This window comes from Copadichromis virginalis, linkage group LG12, assembly GCF_057382275.1.
Source record: "Copadichromis virginalis isolate Kocher_CV1m ecotype Utaka linkage group LG12, C_Virginalis_male_GT1.1, whole genome shotgun sequence".
NCBI classification, from domain to species: Eukaryota; Metazoa; Chordata; class Actinopteri; order Cichliformes; family Cichlidae; genus Copadichromis; species Copadichromis virginalis.
This window is the reverse complement of record NC_140629.1, coordinates 5654114-5675097: the sequence shown is the minus strand read 5'-3', so window position 1 is coordinate 5675097 and position 20984 is coordinate 5654114. Positions and strand designations below refer to the sequence as shown.

Below are 20984 nucleotides of genomic sequence, written 5' to 3'. Positions count from 1 at the left end.
ATTGTGCGCTACACTGGACACTCGCAGATTAGAGATTTCTACCACCATAAGAGGCGAGATATCATCCTTGAACCAGAGCATCCAGGCCTCAATTTCGGACATAAAAAGCGATGTGGCCAGGCATGATAACACTTTAACTGAACTGCAGGCCTGTGCCTCAAACCACTCTGACACCATCGCCACTCTCAAGGCCACTGTGGAGTGTTTGTCTACAGAGTTAAAGAAGTTAGATGAGAAATGTGAAGATCTTGAGGCACGCTCCAGGAGGAATAATGTAAGAATCGTGGGAATACCAGAGGGCACAGAGGGAGTTTGTTTCACAACTTTTGGCGGAGGCGCTACCTCTCCAGGAGAAGCTACTTATCGATCGAGCACAACGTGTATCGACGAGTGAATCGCCAACGTCCCAAACAAAGTGATCCTCCTCGGCCCATCATCTTGAGATTGCTCTACTACAGGGGTCGGCAAGCCTGGGCACACATGCCACGGCTGGGTTAACTGATAGCACGACCATAGCTGGACTGGCCAGCGGGCATTTATTTGCCCGGTGGGCCGATGTGATATTTAATTTTTATGGGCCGATGATTTTTTTTTTTTTTTTTTTTGTAACGGTATAAACAATGAAAGGTGGTGGATTGGCCAGATGCTGGTCGATGTGTAAAAATAACTCAGGATATACAGGAGGAGGAGAGACCCAAGGCGGTGAACTGAACTTCAGGTAAGAAGTTATGAACTGCAGTCTATGTGGGTCAGATATAATCCAAGTTTAGATGTTGTTTATTTTCGTTGTGCTGACTTTTTACAGTCAGTTACAATCAGTAGCGGTTTTAGATAAGGAGCGACACGGGCAGTTGCCCGGGGCGGCATCGTGGTGGGGGGCGGCATCACGGGCATCGGCAAAAAAAAATAAAAATTCTCGTACTCATGCTGCCCCGACGTCAGCCAGCGCATATTGGGAATGGTACAGGCACCGATCGGTTTTCTATCGCCCATTTGCTGGGAGTAAGGGCGCCCTTCGTTTGCGAGGTGCGCCTGCTGCTTGCGGCGCAGAGAGGAGAGGGCGGGGCGGCGGGGGATTTTCTGACCGGCTGGAGCAGCATCTAATAACCATCTCGCAAAGTAAAACAAAATAAAAACAAACCAACAAACACAAACACACCAGACATCATGATACAGATTTATAATTTGCGCCTGCTCGCTGCTGAAGTCAAAGTAAACTTTATTGTCATCTCCGCTACATACAGTCCAGTATATAGAGAGACGAGACGACAAGGCTCCAGTTACAGCAGTGCAAGTAAACAAACAATATATATAAGAAGAGTAAGAAAACAAATGTACACTTTAGGACCAGGGGTAAAGGGATCAATAACAGTTTAAAATTTATAGTTTGATGATTTAAAGTCTCACACACAAGCCGTCGAAAGGGGAGGGGGGCCGGCTGCTTCCAAATAGAGCACATTTCATTTATAATGTTGTAAATCCAAGCCCATTATGTATTCATGATTTGAATCCTGGGTTGTGTGAAATCTCAGAAATGCACCCTAGACAAAGTGAATCTGTGAACTAAGGTGTAGGTGTGTTAGATCATGTTGTGGTGATCCTTGGGTTGGGGGAAGGGTGTTCATATTGGAGTGCAAAATTAAAACCAATGGAAGATGGACAAGAAAAGTTCAAAGCCATCAGGTCCTCAGTTTAGAAAAAAGAGAAAAGAAGAGGAGGAGAAACGAGCAAAAGATGCAGGTAAGCAGATGTGTCATTGAATAATGGCAGGTCATCCTGAAACAATCAGAATCAGAATACTTTATTAATCATAAACAGACAGGAGCTCAGACAGATACTGAGGTAAAAAGAAAACCTGCCTCACAAACTGCTTGTCAGATTAACTTTTACCCTGAGCACATCAGCAGAATTACCCACACTTTATAAGAGCAAAAACATAGCAGGATTAATGAAGCTCAAAATCTTAATATGAAAACTAAATATAAAAACATAATAATAAAAAACATTGGGTGGGGGCTGGGGGGTTAAACTACAAATCAATTGATAGATAACTTAGGTCTGCCCTAAAGTGTACCCTACTTTATCTCCCTTCTGGACTATCCAGTGGGCTAAAATCTACAAAGTAAACATGAATTTGATGAGACTTGAAAATATGAATTGTTTACTATAACCAAAGATTTCTGCAGTCAGTCTCAACCTGCTGGCCTGCTTTTTAGAAAGAATGCAGGTCAAAGAAACAGGCATGGGCTTCACATTTTGACCTGAAAGCTGTTTCCTTGTTTAGTCAATTCTATATGTATCAAAACCCAAAATAAACAAATATTTAGAAGGTCATATTGATTGTAAAAAAATTGAGGCGGATATCAACAGCAATCCCTACTTTTTTAAAAAATTACATTTCTAGTTTTTACAGTGCTATCTCTGCACATTTTTGCATGAAATTTGGGATTTAACTGATCTGATCGTTGCATTATGTTTTCAATATTACAAACTTTTTAGACACATGAGCAAAGCATGAATGATCTATCAGTTAACAGACGAATATAGATTTACCAATGTTGTAGCTACAGCAGTGTCCATAACCTTAAGACCATGCTGTATAACTGACATCACTGACTCTTGGTCTCAGTAACCAGCAGCTTTGCCTTTTTTCCTTTCATCAGACCATGCAGAGATACAGCTGCCCGCCTTTTCCACAGCGTTAACTGTGTTGTAGAATTTTGCTATTTTATGTCCCAGAGCTTCAAGACCATCAACTACATCCTGCAGGGCAAAGAGGAGAGAGACTCAGATGGAACAAGAGAAGTAGAACTTATTAATTTATCATTTAAATACATTGAATAAATTACCTTTTCAAGCTTGGGTTCAGGTTTTACTTCACTTTTAGAGTCTACAAGAACAACAGGCGTAATAATTGCCTCCTTAAGGCTCTTTCCAAACCAAAGGTGGTTCATGAGCGCCTTGGAGAGAAAAAAAAATGAGATGAGAAAGTGATGATTACAGGATAAATTAGGGTGAAGAATCTTGTTGCTATGATGCAAGCTTTAACAGCAAAGACCAGCATCAGTCCACATCAATTTATTTTATTTAATATGTAACGGCACCTTTGTGTGTACCATGCATACATACCGAGGCCACAGCCGGTGGAATCGTTTCAGAACCAGACCCTCCAATCACCAGCGTCTTCGACGGAGACTTCAGCACAGAAGGGGCCATATTGGAGGGAGGCCGCTCCCCTGAGAAATACAACAAAGACCTTGAATGACAAAACTAGAAAACAGAAATCAGTCTGTACACACATATCTGTGCATAAATCATTTACACAAATGTTTCATACACGAATCAGTGACTGTATTTTCATGCAGTATTTTCATACCTGAATTTTTTATACTCTACAACAGGGGTGTCAAACTCCAGGCCTCAAGGGCCGGTGTCCTGCAGGTTTTAGATAAGACTCTGGGTGAACACACCTGAATCAAATGATTAGTTCATTACCAGGCTTCTGGAGAACTCCAAGACATGTTGGCTGTATCCCAATTCAGGGTCTGCAGCCTTAAAGGCCGCATTTCAAGGCCGATTATGTTAAAGTGAATTGTTAAATGTTTGTCATTTTTATGCTTACCATCTCTACATTGTTTTAACTCTGTGATGAAAGAAATTCTTCTGTCCCCCCTCCCCAGATTCTCGAGGTTCTGGGTGGGGGCTGTAGTGTTTTATCACAGGCACATCCTTGTGAAGGTCTGTTTGATGTTGGTAAACTTCCTCCCCTTTGTATGGCTTCACTTTGTTATCTAGGGTGAACCATGAATTGGGTGTGGGGGAGACTACCCTCTTTATGACCAAGGATGTTGCTCCTGCTTTTATGCTTTTATGACCGTTTTTGGTCAGCAGGAGAACACACACATACAGTGCCTTGTCTTTGTAACCAAGGGGGGTTATGAGGGGAGGTGTTTGTAAACTATTGTTTATTGTGTGAACGTTTTCAATAAAAGGCAGCGAGAGGAGGCCATCATCGGGGTCACTCGTAAGGAGATTCGAAGTGCGTTTCTGAGATACCGACGAGGCCTCCCTTGCAAGTAAATCGATTGATCGCTGTTGCCTTGTTTTTCTTTCACGGGAATAAGTCCTGGATACAGCAGGGTCTGAGTTTAGACCCAACAGATTACGTCACAGCGACGCGACGAAGGCTGTCCCAATTCAAAGGCTGCTCGAAATGCTGCCCTCAAATGCGTCCTTCATTTCCCTGAATTTTAAGGATGTGGCAGTGTAGACTTCGTGGCCCAACATATCCCATAATGCATAGCATGGCGGTGGGTGTCGATAATTTTGCCAAAAAAAAAAAAAAAAAAAAACGGCGGATGGGGGCGCCCGAAGAGTAAACTTTAAGTAAGTACTGAATATTATGTCACTTATTTATGTGCAAATGTTTAATAACGAAGAACATTAAACATTACTGTTGGCCACATGTCGGCAAAGTTATGTGACATTAGTGACGTTTGTGCTAACTTGGTTTTAAAGCCTTTACTTTAAAATATACGCCGTTCAATAGCTGAGCTTAATCTTACAGAGAATGATCAAAGCTCATGTAGAAACAAACAAACAAATGAACAAAAAGGTTTCTCCTTCATTCCTGTCAAACAAAGCTGTATGAAACGTTTCCAGCTGTTAGTATCATGGTTGCTAGGCAACCTGGGCAGCGCGACGGAGGCTAGACCGTCCCATTTCACAAGCCTCGCACTTCCGGCCTCAGCGGTCTTTGATTACGCGGCCTTTGTGGACCGTTAAGGCTGCGTACTTTAAGGCTGCAGACCCTGAATTGGGATACAGCCGCTGAGGAGGTAATTTATCTGTGTTTGATCAAGGACACATGTAAAATCTGCAGGACACTGGCCCTCAAAGCCTGGAGTTCGACACCTGTGCTCTACAAACAAGTTTAGAATTGCATCCGCCCATGCTTATCAACAAATGATGAAAGTGCACACACAACAAGTGAGTTATCTCTACTGAATCTGTATCAAACTAAAGTGAAATGTCTTTCAAAGTGCAGCTATTACTGAGACTCTGTCAGTGTGTTAGATTAATGTTTGAATGATGCTATGTCCAAACTGAATTATACAGAACCTTGAACACACTTGAATCAATATTATAGATCTATATATAGATTCATCCATCGATTATCTTCAGCTTATCCTTCTCAGGGTTGCAGGGGTGGTGGAGCCAATCCTAGCTACCATAGGGCGAGAGGCAGGGTAAACCGAGGTCAGGTCGCTAGCCGGATGCAGCGCTAACACAGAGAGACACTCGCATTCACACCTATGGGCAATTTAGATTCACCAATTAGCCTAACCCTACTAACTGCATGTCTTTGGACTGTGGGAGGATGCTGCAGTACCCAGAGAGAACTCACACAAACATGGGGAGAACATGCAAGCTCCACACAAGTGGGATCAAACTCAGGGCCTTCTTGTTATAAGGCAGGGGTGTCAAACTCAAATACACAGTGGGCCAAAATTCAAAACTGGAACAAAGTCGCGTGCTAACATTAATATTTATTGAAATATATTTATTCCTCCAGATATAAGAATGAATCTTTTCTTATGGACTCAAACACGTTTTGCTGAAAAACTGAATATGGAACAAGCAAAGCTTAATACTAAACAATATATCTATTAGCTGTATAATACCAGTAGGCCAGCTCTAATAGTAATTTGGTATGGCTTTGCGGGCCAAATGTAATTAGGCTCCGGGCCAAATTTGGCCCGCGGGCCAGAGTTTGACACCTATGCTATAAGGCAACACCGTGCCAGTGTGCTGTCCTCTATATAATTTTAAATGAATATAAATATCCATATACCGTCAAATCACAATGGTACATTTATATCATAAGGTTAACCCACTTCAGTAGAGAGAAACCCCCAACAATAAGAAGAGCCCCTTATGAGCAAGTACTTGGTGACAGTGTGAAGGAAAAACTTCACACAACAACACGTTGACATGGAAACAGATTTTACTACAGCAGTAGTAAAACTGTGCCTGTTCTTGAACATTCAAACATTTTAGCAGGCTATGGTATTAAACAGAAAATGCAATTTTAGTCCAAATTCACATGATGTGTTTCAGTTTGGCAAAACATCGTGGAAATGATCAACAAGTTTAGTTTTTCCATGATCAACAAAATATGATGCATCACAATGAATTATGAAATGCCATTTTCTCCTCTCATTTCCTCAATGGCACTATTTTGCCATTATTACAAATTACTTAAAGAAATATGTCCTGTCAGGAAAATAATTTCAGGAAAAAAATTTAACTCTTTGTGGTATTAGTTTTGAAATAATCCACCTTCCTCGTCTAATTACTTGTATTTCATAAAAAGCATCCTACTGATCTCTTACCAGGAGAGACGCTATCAGCTCTACCACAGAAGTCAGACAGCTGGTTGTTGAGAATGATTCCAGTGCTTGGAGAGAGGACCCCGGAGCCGAATCTGTAAACAAAAAAACTAAATTAACTACAAAGCCAAGACACTCTTTGTAGTATAGAAATAGTCTAAAAATAAGTTCCTCCATAATCTCTTAAATCTTCAGTTTCAAGAAAGAAAAATATCTGATAGCTGGTTTCTAGCAGTGAAACAGAATGATGCAGGTACTGACTCATCGTTGATGCTGCTGGTGACAGACACAGCAGATCCATCTTCAGCCAGCACAGATACATGTGTGGTGCCGATGCTGTCCAGATACAAGTTGATGCCAGGATCACGAGTCTTGTCGCTGCTGATCAAGCTTCGTTTGCTGTCTGCAAAGCTATCCTGTGTCAGTTTCTTTGCCATCTGTGTGAAATACAGAGAATTAATAAAATGAATTAATGAAACTAAATAAATATGCACATTACAGAAAATACATTGCTGTCAAGAAATTTATAAAATTGGAGCCAAATGTTAACAGAATTTTGATCATTGATCCATCACTGATGTAAGATGAATGAGTGAATGAATACTAGAGGTTATAATATTGGTTAGTGATCAAGCTCAACATATGACTGCCAAAGATAGAGTCTCTGAAATTCAGTCATCTGTGTGAACTACAGAGTATCTGAAAACATCACATTACACAAAATTATACTTATATTTAAATACTAAGATAATAATAACAATAATATATACATACTAAATTAAAGACAAATATTAAGCCAATTTAGGTTTATGTGCTTTTAAAACTTGTATTTATATGTATATGTTTTAAAAGCTACATCACTGCTCAGAATGATGCTGAAATGAAAATGCTGAGACTCAAAGAAATTCTTACAGCACTCTACTGGTTTTCTACACCCTTAGTGCTTCTATAAGAACTTTAATTGTAAGTAGCAGCCAGGTACTGATAATCAAATGCCCCTGATTGATCATTAACAAAGGTGAACACTTCTGTAAAAGCACTTTGTTAACACAAAGTCACAATCTCAACCCAACAAATTAACCTAAAGTCCAACTGTGCAAAACTCAGAGATATTACAAAAAAACCTCAACTCATTATCAGTGTGCATAAACTGACTGTGGTGGGGTGTAGTTTGTGGATGAGCTGCAGGCAAGGGGTGGTTTGTTTTGTGTTTTGTGATGTGGTATTGTTACTTTTAATTGTTTAGTCACTTAAATAGAATCATTCTTTATGCAACAAAGCAGGTGCAAATCTGTAGGATTTTCAGATACTTACTTCATCTGAGCTGAAGTTTGGATCGCTGATATTTGTCTTTAATTCATTGGCAAATTTTAAAGCTTCAATATAACGGTGATAAAACAAAATCTTTTCATCAGTCGTCTTAGGTTCTGATTCCATTTTGTATCCTAAAAATATTAAAAAAAAAAAATTTTTTTGGATTGAAAACATCAATTCTTAGTGTATCACATTTGTAAAGATTGATAAGGATCATTTTCCTATATGAATCAAACTCTACATGCTAGAAGCAACAATCAGGAACCTTTCATGATGTTGAGGATGAGGCTGAGGATGGCTCCTCCTGCAGGGGGCGGAGGGAAGTACAGCTTATACTCTCCCAAAGAAATATTCCACGCATCAGCCACTTTAGCTTCATACAATTCCAAGTCCTCCCGTGTGAGGTTTCCTCCTGAGCAAGAACAGTGAAACAAATGATTCTGCTGAGTACAAATGAACACAATGAATTTCATAATCAAGAGTTTGAATGGATCGAGACAGATCACAGTGTAGCCTGTGAGGGATCATGTTACAGTTTTCCAAAACCAATAGATTTTTGTAATTTGTAATTAGATCATTGTGCCTGGCAGACATAGAAAACGGTCAGAAAGAGAGCAGGATGAAACCCGTCTGATAATACCTGCATCCTGAATGTCACTGATTAAATTCTTTGCTATTGTTCCGTTGTAAAACACATCTGGTCCCTCGTTTGCGATCATCTCCAAAGTGTCAGCCAGTTTCTCAAATTTCACAGTATCACCGGTCTTAAGCAGGTTCCCATTTTTATCTAAATATAACTCCCTAAAAGACAAAGACAGTGAAATAAAGCTGAACCATTCATTGTTTGCTCTTTGTATTTTTGAAATCACATTGTGGGTGTTTTTCATACCGTAGTGATGTGTTACCAATGCGTGGGATGTGTTGACCTTGGTAGTAAGGAATAGGGAATCCTTCTCTGGCTAATTTGATGGTCGGCTGAAAGAGGTCGGCCCACGGCAACTTCCCATAAAGCCGGTGTGCTGCTTCATAACCTCGAATTTCCCCAGGAACCCCAATCCATTTGCTATATGGTTAGATAGATAATGGATAGTCAGTGCTGGAAAGTCCCACATACATTTGCTCGTGTTTTGAGTAAACTGTAAGGTCCTGACCTTTAATGATCTGAGATGACATTTGTTATAATTTGGTGCTTTGTAAATACTCTATTCTATTCTGCTCCATTTCAGAGGGAAATGTGTGTGTTTGTAACTGATTATGTTAGAGATAACATTTTGCATCTTACAGTTATTTTAAGTTTATTTCACTATATTTACACTATTTCTGGCTCAAAGAAGCATTTAGCATATCTTATATTTACTTTTCTTACTGTTTATGCAGCCTGTGTGCAGGAGTGTAGCACAGAACTCTGGGCCCCATAAATAAATAGTGTCTGTAGCCCCCTTTCTTTCCTTGATTCATCTTTCTCACACATATTCTAATGTCTAATTTCTTTATTTTTTAATGTCTGCCACAAGTGAACTGCTCCAACTACTCCCAGTTCTTATTGCTGTCCATCCCATACTCAAATGCTGTCAAAAGACGCTTCTTAACAGAGACTATGCTGATTCTACATATGGATCCACAGCTTCCCTTCAAAGTCAACACACTATAGACAATCAGGGAGTAATGCATGAAGGTCATTTGTACTCTGCTGACAGGAACATATGGGACAGGGACATGTGCATCCACAGCAGCCTGTGTCTCTGGCCCCACTTTAGCATCTCACAACATTTCCAGCTTCACCTCCACAGACAGATAATCTGCCAGGGAACGAGTGGAGATTAGCCAAATTAGAAACAATGACTGATAAAGATGGACTTGTGAGGAGAGTTAAGATTTGTCCTGGGGAGGAATTAACATTAATTGAAGACCAGAAAATGGGAAAGATGGGACAGCATTCTGGCAAGCTGTCTATTGTTGAACAGCCCATTCAGTAACTGATCTTGCTCTTAGAAGCTGTTTAATGCGACGATTATATCTATATCTGGCCACAACCAGGCTCTACCACAGGTCGACTGGGTCTACCTTTTTTTTCCCTGTTAGTCAGCATGTTATCCTCAGCAGCCTTTTTGCCTTTATTGATTTTATTGACAGCTTTTTGTCTACATGAGGTGCAGGAACAGTCTGCAGAACAAGGGAAATCATACTTCTTACTCCTCTCAAAGGGAACAAGGTGGGATTTTACATCTTTTAGAAGCTTCTCAAATGTGATCATCAGCAGAGATCTCATTCCATCTGATTTAACTGATTTATTTATTCCATATCACTGGTTTATTTCCCAATTCTCTCACCACCCAAAGAGATTGAGCTGTAAGAGAAATCAGTCTGTTAAACTACAAAAAAAATCTGAAAAGAAAATGTTTTTGTTCTTCTGCTTCTTTTATCTGGAAATACAACCTAATCCTGGTCCAGATTGCAAATGCTTGAGTACTCCTTGTGATTTTAAAGCTTGAACGGGTCTTGGTATCACTCATTTAAATGTCAGAAGTCTTCTTCCCAAACTTGATTTCATGAAAATTTGGATGAAAGAGTTATATACTGATATTCTTACATTATCAGCAAAGTGGCTTACAAAATCGGTTACTGACAAAGACATTGCAATAACGCGCTATAATCTTTTCCGTTGCGACCGCACCAGAAAGGGTGGCGGTGTTGCAATTTACGTAAAAAACAAATTCCATGTTACTGTCCAATCATCAGTATCTGTTTGTAAACAGTTTGAACTTCTTGCCCTCAAGCTCTAACTTTTGAAGGGCTATTTTATTACCATTGTGGGCTGTTATAGACCCCCCTCAGCTAGTAGTGAGGCTTTAGTTTCACTTAGTGAAAAACGATCTACTTTAGATTTTAATGAAATTGTGCTGGCTGGAGATTTCAACTGGGACTGGTTGTCTTAGGGTTAGGGTTAATTAATCTAAACTCGCTTTGTGAAACCGAAAACCCAGAGTTTTCGTTAACTCAGGGTATACTTACTCAGAGTTTGCACTAAACCGGCTTCCTGAAATAGGGCCCAGGGCTCGTCGGGGGAGCTACTTAGGAGAATGTTGGAGCTCCCACTGGCGTGGGATCATTGAGTTATCGTACCAAGTTAGTGTGTGTCAGTATATGTCAGTGCTGTTCGTATATACCTGCCGAGGGTTAGTGTTGACGGCTGCTTCTATGGTTTCCCTGCAGGAGGAAGAGTGGTCCAGAAAGGCAGCACGCACGGGGTGTGCGGAAACACAACAGCAGGGAGCACGAACACAGACGTCGGAGGGAAGCACGCACACGGGGTTCAAGGGAGCAACGGGGAGTTATTGTGTTTACAGCTTTTCACTGTAAATAAAGAGCACTGTTTGCATCGCAGAGTCTGCGTTTTGGGTCCTCCTTTCCCCACATCCCCACGGTCTGCCAGCCAGACCATGACATCAGCTCTCCAGTCTACTCAAAAAAAGGGATGCCAGAAAAACCAAATCTGAAGCGGACTGGCTGATTTTTAGACAGCTCAGAAACCGTTCAACTTCCTTAATTTAAAAGGCCAAATCAGAATTCTATCTTTCAAAAACTACTAAACATCTGAACGATCCTAAGAAATTCTGGAAAATAATAAAATCTTCTTATGGAGACATAACTACAAATGAGATGCCAGCCTTTGTCGTAAAAGACTCCTGCACCTTAATGGAGAAATGTGATATTCTAAACTGCTTTAATGAGCTTTTTCATTCTTCAGGATCTCTATTTGAATCTTTATATCCAGATTTAAAACAGCTTAATCAACAGGAGGCTCTCTCTGCAACCACTCAAACTGAATCTTTGGTCCAACCCTTCAGTTTTTCTCCACTAAATGTTTTTGAGGTCCACAGGGCTTTAAATCTGTTGGATCTAAATAAATCTGCAGGACCAGATCAACTTGATCCTTATTGTCTTAAGTTGGCTGCAGATTTTATAGCAGAACCACTAACTTACATTTTTAATCTTAGCCTCTCGAAAGTGAGATCCCTGTAATACAGAAATCTGCCTGTGTTCTCCCTTTGCTGAAAAGAGGTGATCCTTCAGATGTTAATAACTACAGGCCCATATCGAAATTGTGTGTTCTAGCAAAAGTTCTAGATTCAGAGTTTAGCTGTTCATTAGTGAACAACTGAAAGACTTTTTTGACAAAAATTCAGTTCTTTCCAACATCAGTCAGGATTCAGAAAACAACACAGCACACTAACTGCTGCTATTTAAGTGGTTAATGACATCATTGATTCAATGGACTGCAAACTTCCTCTTTTCTCCCAGTATCCAAGTATCCAAAGAAGTTCCACAGGGCTCCATATTAGAGCCATTGTTCTTTTCTCTTTACATAAACAACCTTTGTGATAATTTGTCAAATGCTGCATTTCATCTTTATGCAGATGATACAATTATCTCTTGTTCATCTCCTTCACCAACCCTGCAATTTCTGCAGTCTGCCTTTGATGTTTTTCAGTCCCATTTAACCCAACTTAAGTTGGTGTTAAATCCATAGAAATACAAGTTCGTGTTATCCTCAAATGGCAAAGAGTTGTTAGCTACATCTCCTAAGATTACAACAATTCAAGGAACTGAAATTGAAATGGTCACATCTTACAAGTATCTAGGGATCATTATAGATCAGAATTTGTCATTTAAAACTCAAATTCAAAGGCTTGTGTCGAAGTTAAAACTAAAACTAAGTTTCTTTTTTAGAAATCAATCCTGTTTCTCCCTCCAAATGAGAAAACACTTGATTCATGCAACTTCTTTACCTTTAATGGATTTTGGTGACCTGCTTTTTATTTTTTAATGCACCTGCTCACTACCTAAAGAGGTTGGATACTGTGTACCATTGTGCTTTACTTTTTATTACTGGTTATGGAAATTGTGTACATCATTGTTCTTTGTATGCTGCTGCTAAATGTCCATCTTTCCATATTTGTAGACTCTCCCATTGGTTGATGTTTATCTATAAACCTCTCCTTGGGCTGGTTCCATCTTATTTATGTGTTTATATGTGTAAAAACCACAACCAATACAGCCTTCATTCGCACAATATCATACAATTGATTGGCCCAAAAATCAGAACAGAATTGGAGAAAAAGGCTTTTAATTACGCTGCCCCTGCTTCCTGGAATAATCTGCAGGAGGAACTGAAATGATCAGAATTGGTTACCTTGGGGGAGTTTAAGTCTGTCTTAAAGGAACGAGAGAATAACTCTTTTACTCAGTGTCATTGTATTTAATGTCGCTCTTAATTAGATCTGTTATTGTATATTTCTCACATGTTTGTACGGGATATTGTATTTTTTTAAATGCTATATCCTAATGTGGTACGTCTATTTTGACTTTTGTTGCCATGATGCCATGGCTCTCTTGGAAATGAAATTTTTAATCTCAATGAGATTTTTTACCTGGATAAAATAAAGGACTAATACTGTATGAAGACCTTATGTGTGGACATTCTCTGCAGACTCGATTAGAGTCTATTAGAGTTGGCTGTACCACAGTCACCTTTCATTATTCTCTGGGCTGCAATTGCTTATTAATCCTTTTTTGTCTTTTAACAAATGCATTTAATAAAGGCATTTTAATATTGGAAATTCCCCTAGGTGGCGGTGTTGCATTTTAAACATAAACATGTTGAATGGGCCAAAGCTCATTCAACAAGGACTGAGGCAAAGTGGAAAACTGTTCTAATGTCAGACAAATCAATTTTTTTTTTTAGAAAATGTGGATCCTGCATTCTGGGCTAAAGAGTAAAGGGCTTTAACGTTGTTAAGTGCTGCTGTTTTTGCAGCTTGTTATCAACACTCAATTCAAAACCTCTGAAGGTATGTAATTATTTTACTGCCTATAGAATTGGCTGCTTGCACATCTGGCAATGCACCAGTGCTGAAAGGTGTACACAGGCAACTTGTGCTCCCATCGAGTTGACATCTATTTCAGCAAGACCACGCTAAACCACATGCTGCATCTATTACAATAGCATGGCTTCACAGAAGAAGTACCTGGGTGTTAAAATGGCCTGCCTGCAGTTCAAACCTTTGACCAAGAAAAAACACATCGAGTGCATCATGAAATGACATATATGACAAAAAGGACCCAGGACTGTGGAGCAGCTATCCTTTGGCAAACAAAAATGTGGGTTTTTTGACCCAGTATTTGAATTTCTCTGGTCTTGTTATATATTTCTTTGAAGAGGTATAAGATCATTTAGGTTTTTGTTGCTGACTTTATTATTATTATTTTTTTCCAATAATTATTATTTTCAATAATTAAATAAGAATAGTTGTGCACTCTTTAGTGTATTAGAGTCTTGACTTTAGTTCAGTAGATGAGGTTAGAGGTGAGGAGGAGGATGACATTTTAACAAGACACCAATCATGCTGTCTCTTTCCTCCGCTTCTTTGATGACAAGAACCCTCTCAGGTGATAAAACAAAGGTATGATCCTTCATATCTTGAGTTTGACTTGCAGATTAAGGTGCAGAATTTAAAATATATCTCTACAGATAACTGACTACACCTTTAAAACCTTTGTGTTACATCTTGTGTATCATTTGGAGAAAGACCTGTTAAGACCAGTTTGGAGAAAAACCTGACTACTTCAATCTCTCTGGTTGTTTCTGAAACTAAGGAGCATGTATTTCATGGTGTTTATGCTAGATTATTCTGATAGTGTCATATACGACACCGACTCATTGTCTTTAATATCTGCTGACAGCCAAACCCTCTGTAGTGGTTTGCTTTATCTTTTTTCTTTTCTTTTTATATTATCCCAGTTTTGCTTTTTTGAGGAAAGCTGAATGAGGAATGACTCACAGTGTGCATTAGCAGTGACCTGTACAGAATAAATTAGCTGTGTCATAAAGGTGAGTCCAAGAGCAGATTAGACTAAAACCTTATAAATATTAGCATTATGCCAGATAAACAGCCCACCGTGCGGCCACTCCACGGTCCACTCTGTGGTGTTAGGACACGACTTAAGCAGGTCAGAGGTCACGTTGCTGGGGACAGTCTCTCTGGAGGTGATGATTTTCACTTTACCTTTGAAAAGATGACATATTACTACATTAATCCACAGCAGAGCTGAGCAAAGAGTAGCGAGGGTGTCTTGTTACCGGAGCTGTCCATCACAGTGAATATGACCCCGCCTCCAATCCCCATGCACTGTGGGTTCATGATGGAGGTGCACAGCAGCGCAGCAATGGCAGCATCTACTGCAGAGCCATTTTTCCGAAGAATGTCCCTGAAAGAGTTCATCGTTATCACTTTAGTGTTATTGTTATCATGTGTGCACAATTAATTTAATTTTAATCTTCATCAAAATTGTAATGTCCCACAATTAAATTGTCATGACAGAACAAAAAGAACATGCATACTCTCTGTCATATGGACCTGCATGAATAAACTTTCTGAATCCTTTATCATCCGCAACTGAAAATAGTTGTGGATGATTACTATACCTTTCTAATCTGACGTTGTTGTCCCTGGCTCTCTTTCTCTCTCTCTCCCTCCTGCTCTGTTCCTGTGCTACTGCCAGTGTAACTACCGCCCCTCCCCCCTCATCCCAGCGCAAAGCTCAAATGCGGAATGAAGCAAAAAAAAAGTGCAAGAGGGAGAGAGGGTGAGAGAAAGAAAAAGGTGGCCATGTCATTATGTCATTAGTTTTTCTTCTTTTATACCCTTTCTTGCCAGCCACGCTGTGGAGTACTTGGACTCGTGTGATGGAGCATTGTCCTGCATGAAAATCATGTTTTTCTTGAAGGATGCAGACTTCTTCCTGTACCACTGCTTGAAGAAGGTGTCTTCCAGAAACTGGCAGTAGGACTGGGAGGCTCGCGATAAGGAGCCGGCTTGCGTCGTTCACGTCAAAGACCCGGCTCTAAGAGCCATTTCGTTCACAACTGACACATCACTAAGGCACACACAAATTCTTTTTACACATACAAATCCTGATTTACAAGTACAAAATATTTATGACCACAATTTGAGCCCATATGTTCGCAGTTCTTGGAGATTTTTTAGCGTTTGCATTTGGATCAGTGCATAATCGTATGTGTAATGTGAAAAAAAAATGTATCAGAAGTTTCAAATGTTACTCACTTTCCAATCTCCGAACAATTCTCGGAGTCTGCGGCCACTGCAGCTTTTGAGAAACGGCAATTAGGGTCCTCGTCGTCCGACGGGGCAACCTGACCTTTACTTTTACATAACCATACCCCTAACCAAATACCACCAACTATTGCACAACCAAAAAAAAAAAAAACAAATCCAGAAGATGGCGTGACCATTTGGGCTGCATATTTTGGGACACCAAGAGAAGCAAGGTAGTGTCACCATAACCCCCTTGGGGCTATTAGGAGTCGTATTTGCCCCCTCAGTGTTCTTGCTGGTGCGGAAAGTATGACGCTCCTCGTCTGACTCAGACATCGCTGTTTTCTTCTCTGCGTAACCGTCAGTAGTTCACTTCCTCTGAAAGTTTACCGCTTGTTGATGATTCCCCAGACAGCACAGCTACGTGTTGCGCACATATTTCCGCTGTGTGGGCACTGATAGGCGCAGCGTGGCGCAGACGTGTTCATTGGTAAGCAGAGGTATCTGCTACGTCGTTTGACGCTGCTTCTCTCTCTCTGGCCACTCCACACAGAGAGGGGTCCGGTAGCCAGTAGCGGTTTTTGATACGGGCGACACGGGCGGTTGCCCGGGGCGGCATCACGGGCATCGGCAAAAAAAATAAAAAAAGAATGGTCGTACTCATGCTGCCCCGACATCAGCCAGCGCATATTGGGAATGGCACAGGCACCGATCGGTTTTCTATCGCCCATTTGCTGGGAATAAGGACGCCCTTCGTTTGCGAGGTGAGCCTGCTGCTTGCGGCGCAGAGAGGAGAGGGCGGGGCGGCGGGGAAGTGTCTGGCTGGCTTCCAAATAGAGCACATTTCATTCATAATGATGTAAATCCAAGCCCATTATGTGTTCATGATTTGAATCCTGGGTTGTGTGAAATCTCAGAAATGAACCCTAGACAAAGTGAATCTGTGAACTAAGGTGTAGGTCTGTTAGGTTATGTTGTGGTGATCCTTGGGTTGGGGGATTTGTGTTCATACTGGAGTGCAACATTAAAACCAATGGAAGATGGACAAGAAAAGTTCGGACCGATACGGTATCGGTCCAATACTGACGTAAAATACTGAATCGGATATTGGAGATGCTCACGTGATAGAGCGGCTGAGTGTATTTGTAGCCTCGCTACCAAACCAGCATTTCATCTGGGATGAAGTTATCTCAGAGAGAAGTAAAGCAAGTGTGTAAGTTCATCTCTGAATGTTTGTAAAGCATTCCCACGTTAAGCTTAACAACCGATATATGGAGCGACTGCCTCTCCTTGCTGCTACTTCAATCATGAAACTGATTAATGATCAGCTGATCGGCTTTTCTGTCGGAGTCCGTCTCTCTTGTTTGTTTTTGGCCCACTTCGCTCCAGAAAGAGGAAACCAGCGGCTGAACAACAGCAGCACGTTTAAGCTTGATAAGCTGTTGTTAGAATGTATTTAATATTACTTTCTACACCAGGATCTTTTTCTACGTAGCTGACGGCTGGTAACTGTGCAGGGGCGGATCTAGCAAAGTGTAGCCAGGGGGGCTGATAGGGCATGAACAGGGAAAAGGGGGCACAAAAACATACTTTTCTTTCTTATTCTCATTTAAAATGTCTAGCTTTTAATAAATAATTATCTGAATCTTACACCCAATGTTTTAATCTTATGTAAAATATATAGAAGTCCATTACTGTATATGGTAACTGTTAAGTCTAATATACGCTAGTACAGCGGTCCCCAACCTTTTTTGCGCCACCGACCGGTTTATGCCCGACAATATTTTCATGGACCGGCCTTTAAGGTGTCGCGGATAAATACAGCAAAATAAAACTAGTACCGGTACCGAAAAAAAGACAATTTATTCATAACACACGTGAAAAGACCCAGGAAGACCGAGTAAACGATAAAAACTATAACAAAATAACGCTGAAAACCAATAAAAACCCTGAAAACTATACATTTCACACCTGAACCTCAACTCTCGCGGCCCGGTACCAAACGACTCACGGACCGGGCCTGGGGGTTGGGGACCGCTGCCCTAGTAAGCTATACTACTTTTTCCTTTGGGAAGGTACCATCTCTGCAGTCTGCAGTTCTGTTGAAGAAAGATGTTGAATCTATTTAATTATTCTTGAAAAATAATTTATTTCTGTGCATTTTTTCTGTGGGACCAATTCCTTCTGGAGATTATCCGGTTGTTCAGTGATGACGCGACGAATCCTACTTCCGGGTCTAAAGTAGTCTGCGTTTAATATGGCTTTTGTGTTGTTAACATGTTTAACGTTATGTATTTTCTTCTGTTTGATCTCAAAAAGCTCCTAAAACAGTCAGTGATCACTGTTGACCTCCCTCGGCTTTTATTACCACTAATCATTCATTTAAGCTCAGTTTTTAAAACCTTAGGATGTAACTACAGCCCATCCCATGCAGCAGTATATGAATGACTAACCTCATATGTGGATGGATTATCTCAGTTGTTCTCCTGGCTGAAGTTTGGTCCTTTTACAGCATCCTGCCATGCGATTACATTTGTTCCTGACCACCGAGAACACTCATGTTAACTTTTATCGAGTGGAAAAAAAGTTAGCTTGTTTATATTATGCTAACATAGCTGTGTCGCTAGCGGTCACGTAGCACATCATTATATACCAGCTAGCCCAACTTCAGTAATCCTACAAACGTCACTGCTGTTTAGTTTTCTGTCTTCATTTATGCTGGAAGTGTAATCCAGTATAATCTGGCCACTGTCATGGCACAGTGGCCCGTGGAAATGGGATGGACTCAAGTGCAGATTCAAAACCGGAGGCCAGGGGTGAGGTGTAACGAAAAGAGATTTTATTTTACAATGCTCAGAGGCTAACAGAAAGTGCAGACTAGAATCAATGAACATAAACTAGATGTCTGAGGCGAGAGAAAATACTGTGATGATAACTAGATGGCAGGGATAACTGGGTGCAGGTACTGGGCAGGGGAAACTGTGGCGGGCCAGGGCACTGAAACAGAGGAGAGAGCAGTCAGGGGAATCCCACAGAGGGTTGTGAGTGAATCTAAGGATAGTACACAGAGCTGTCTTACAAGCTTGCAGGTGGGGTTGCGTGGAGGGGGGAGGCAGGAGAGGTCCAGGTGGGTGCTGTATGCAATGCAGGGAGGCAGGCAGGAGAGAATGGCAGTTCCAAAACGGAGAGGGATTACCGGCGGCAGCAAACTGGTATCCAGGAGAACTTGGTAGGTGGGTTTCACAGGCTGACGAGAAAAACAGAGATACGGTTAATACACACGATGAGTCACCAAGGAACGGATATGAGGCCGAGAACTGACTAAAGTTGGCAGATAATCTGGCGAAGACCAGTTGAGTGCGCCGGTCATAAATACTGCTGGTACGATTGCCATCAGGTGAGGAACAACAAAGACTCCACCCAGTGGGGAGGAGCCGATGCTGTGGAAAACCACCCAGACCACGACAGGAAGTGATAGCAGAGCTGTACGTTTTAATTTGTTTCCAAAACCCCGCAGTCAGGACATGCTATATTGTATTTAGATAGAAGCTAGCGAGCTAACTCCCTGCTAACTTCTAACTCCGTTAAATGTCATAAATTCCGTTTTCATGGATGCCTGGATGTTAAACTCAATTGTTACACCTGGTAGAGCAGAACGCTGATCATTTTATTAAAGATGAAAGACTTTAGACAGTTTTTCAACTCTCAGTAATGCCATAGTGATCGTTTGATATATGGACCTGCAGCGGAGTTTAAACCCAGACACGGCTAGTAACGTCAGACTGAACAATCGGATTGGGGATCAGGCCTGTCTGCCCTTGTGTGTCATCCAACAGCAGCAGGTTTATTTGTGCAGCCAGGTGCTCATGGAGTGCAGTTAGCTTCTTTAGCCACTGGGCAGAAATCATACCAGGGCCTGGTGCTGTCTAACACTTCATGCTCGAGGCTCTTTCTTGGATGTCTGTCACTGTGATGGTCACTGGAGCTAGTTCAGGGAGGTCGCTGTAATGTGCTCTTATCTCCACTAGCCACTGGACATTGTTGTTATGTGTTGTGTCTTTTTCCATGTGCTATTCCAGTATTGCTCTGCAGCATAACTAATCAAGGATTCAGGGTCACCTGACCAAGCTGGTTCCACAGAAGAGGGACCTGAAAACTGAAGGCTCTGCCTCCCATTCTACTTTTAAATACTTTAGGAACAACAAGTAAGCCTGCAGTGCAAGAAGGAAGTGCTCTAATGGGGTGATATGGTACTATAAGGTTATTGAAATAAGATGGGGTCTGATTGTTTAAGACCTTGTATGTGAGGAGCAGGATTTTGAATCCAATTCTGGATTTAACAGGGAGCCAATGAAGGAAGCCAATATAGGAGAAATATTGAAGGGCATTTCCTGGTCAAAAATGACTCCAAGGTTCCTCACAGTGTTACTGGAGGCCAAGGTAATGCCATCCAGAGTAAGAATCTGGTTAGATACCATATTTCTAAGATTTTCTGGGCCAAGTACAATAACCTCAGTTTTATTTGCATTTAGAAGCAGAAAGTTAGAGGTCTTCCAGGTATTTATGTCTTTAAGACATTCCTGCAGTTTAAACAATTGCTGTGTGTTATCTGGCTTCATGGATTCATAAAATTGTGTGTCATCTGCATAGCAGTGAAAATATATGATATGCCTTTTGATTATACTGCCTAAGGGAAGCGTGTATAATGTAAACAGAATTGGCACAGAACCCTGTGGAATGCCATAATAAACCCTAGTGTGTGAAGAGGACTCTTCATTTACATAAATATATTGTAGATGTGATACAAACCACTGCAGCGCAGTACCTGTAATCCCTACAGCACGCTCTAATCGTACTAATAAAATATTATGGTCGACAGTATCGAAAGCTGCACTGAGGTCTAGCAGGACAAGTACACACCGAGTCCACTGTAAGAGGCAACATTTGTAACCTTCACTAAAGCCGTTTCTGTGCTGTGAGTTCTGAAACCTGACTAGATCTCATTTACAGTGGGGGCAGGCTCAATTACAGTGCATATGAAAAAATAGCTATTTACAAAATCTTTAAGCAAGGAAAATCTACAGTATTTGTTTGCAAAGTCCATTGTTTTTTTTGTTTTGTTTTTTGCCTGTCCCGTTTGGCTCTTTTGTCATCAGAATTG

The 20984-nt window shown here is 40.9% G+C and overlaps 1 protein-coding gene and 1 long non-coding RNA gene across 2 annotated transcripts; both read right to left on the bottom strand.

Moving 5' to 3' along the window:
- Window positions 1–1785: 1785 nt before the first annotated feature.
- On the bottom strand, window positions 1786–16159 carry LOC146696372 (glutathione hydrolase 5 proenzyme-like). The gene is made up of 14 exons (XM_085474058.1): window positions 16018–16159; window positions 15833–15968; window positions 14848–14975; window positions 14628–14773; window positions 9489–9505; window positions 8596–8769; window positions 8347–8507; window positions 7972–8220; window positions 7707–7837; window positions 6654–6829; window positions 6396–6487; window positions 3130–3236; window positions 2850–2960; window positions 1786–2763 (listed from the first exon to the last, which is right to left on the bottom strand). The coding sequence occupies exons 1-14, from the start codon at window positions 16157–16159 to the stop codon at window positions 2626–2628; spliced, it is 1908 nt and encodes a 635-aa protein (XP_085330184.1). The 3' UTR covers window positions 1786–2625.
- A 2481-nt stretch (window positions 16160–18640) lies between these two features.
- Window positions 18641–20699, bottom strand: LOC146696371 (uncharacterized). Its single transcript, XR_014923092.1, has 2 exons — window positions 18903–20699; window positions 18641–18820 (listed from the first exon to the last, which is right to left on the bottom strand). It is a non-coding gene; the product is annotated as an uncharacterized LOC146696371 (long non-coding RNA).
- Between the last annotated feature and the right edge of the window lie 285 nt (window positions 20700–20984).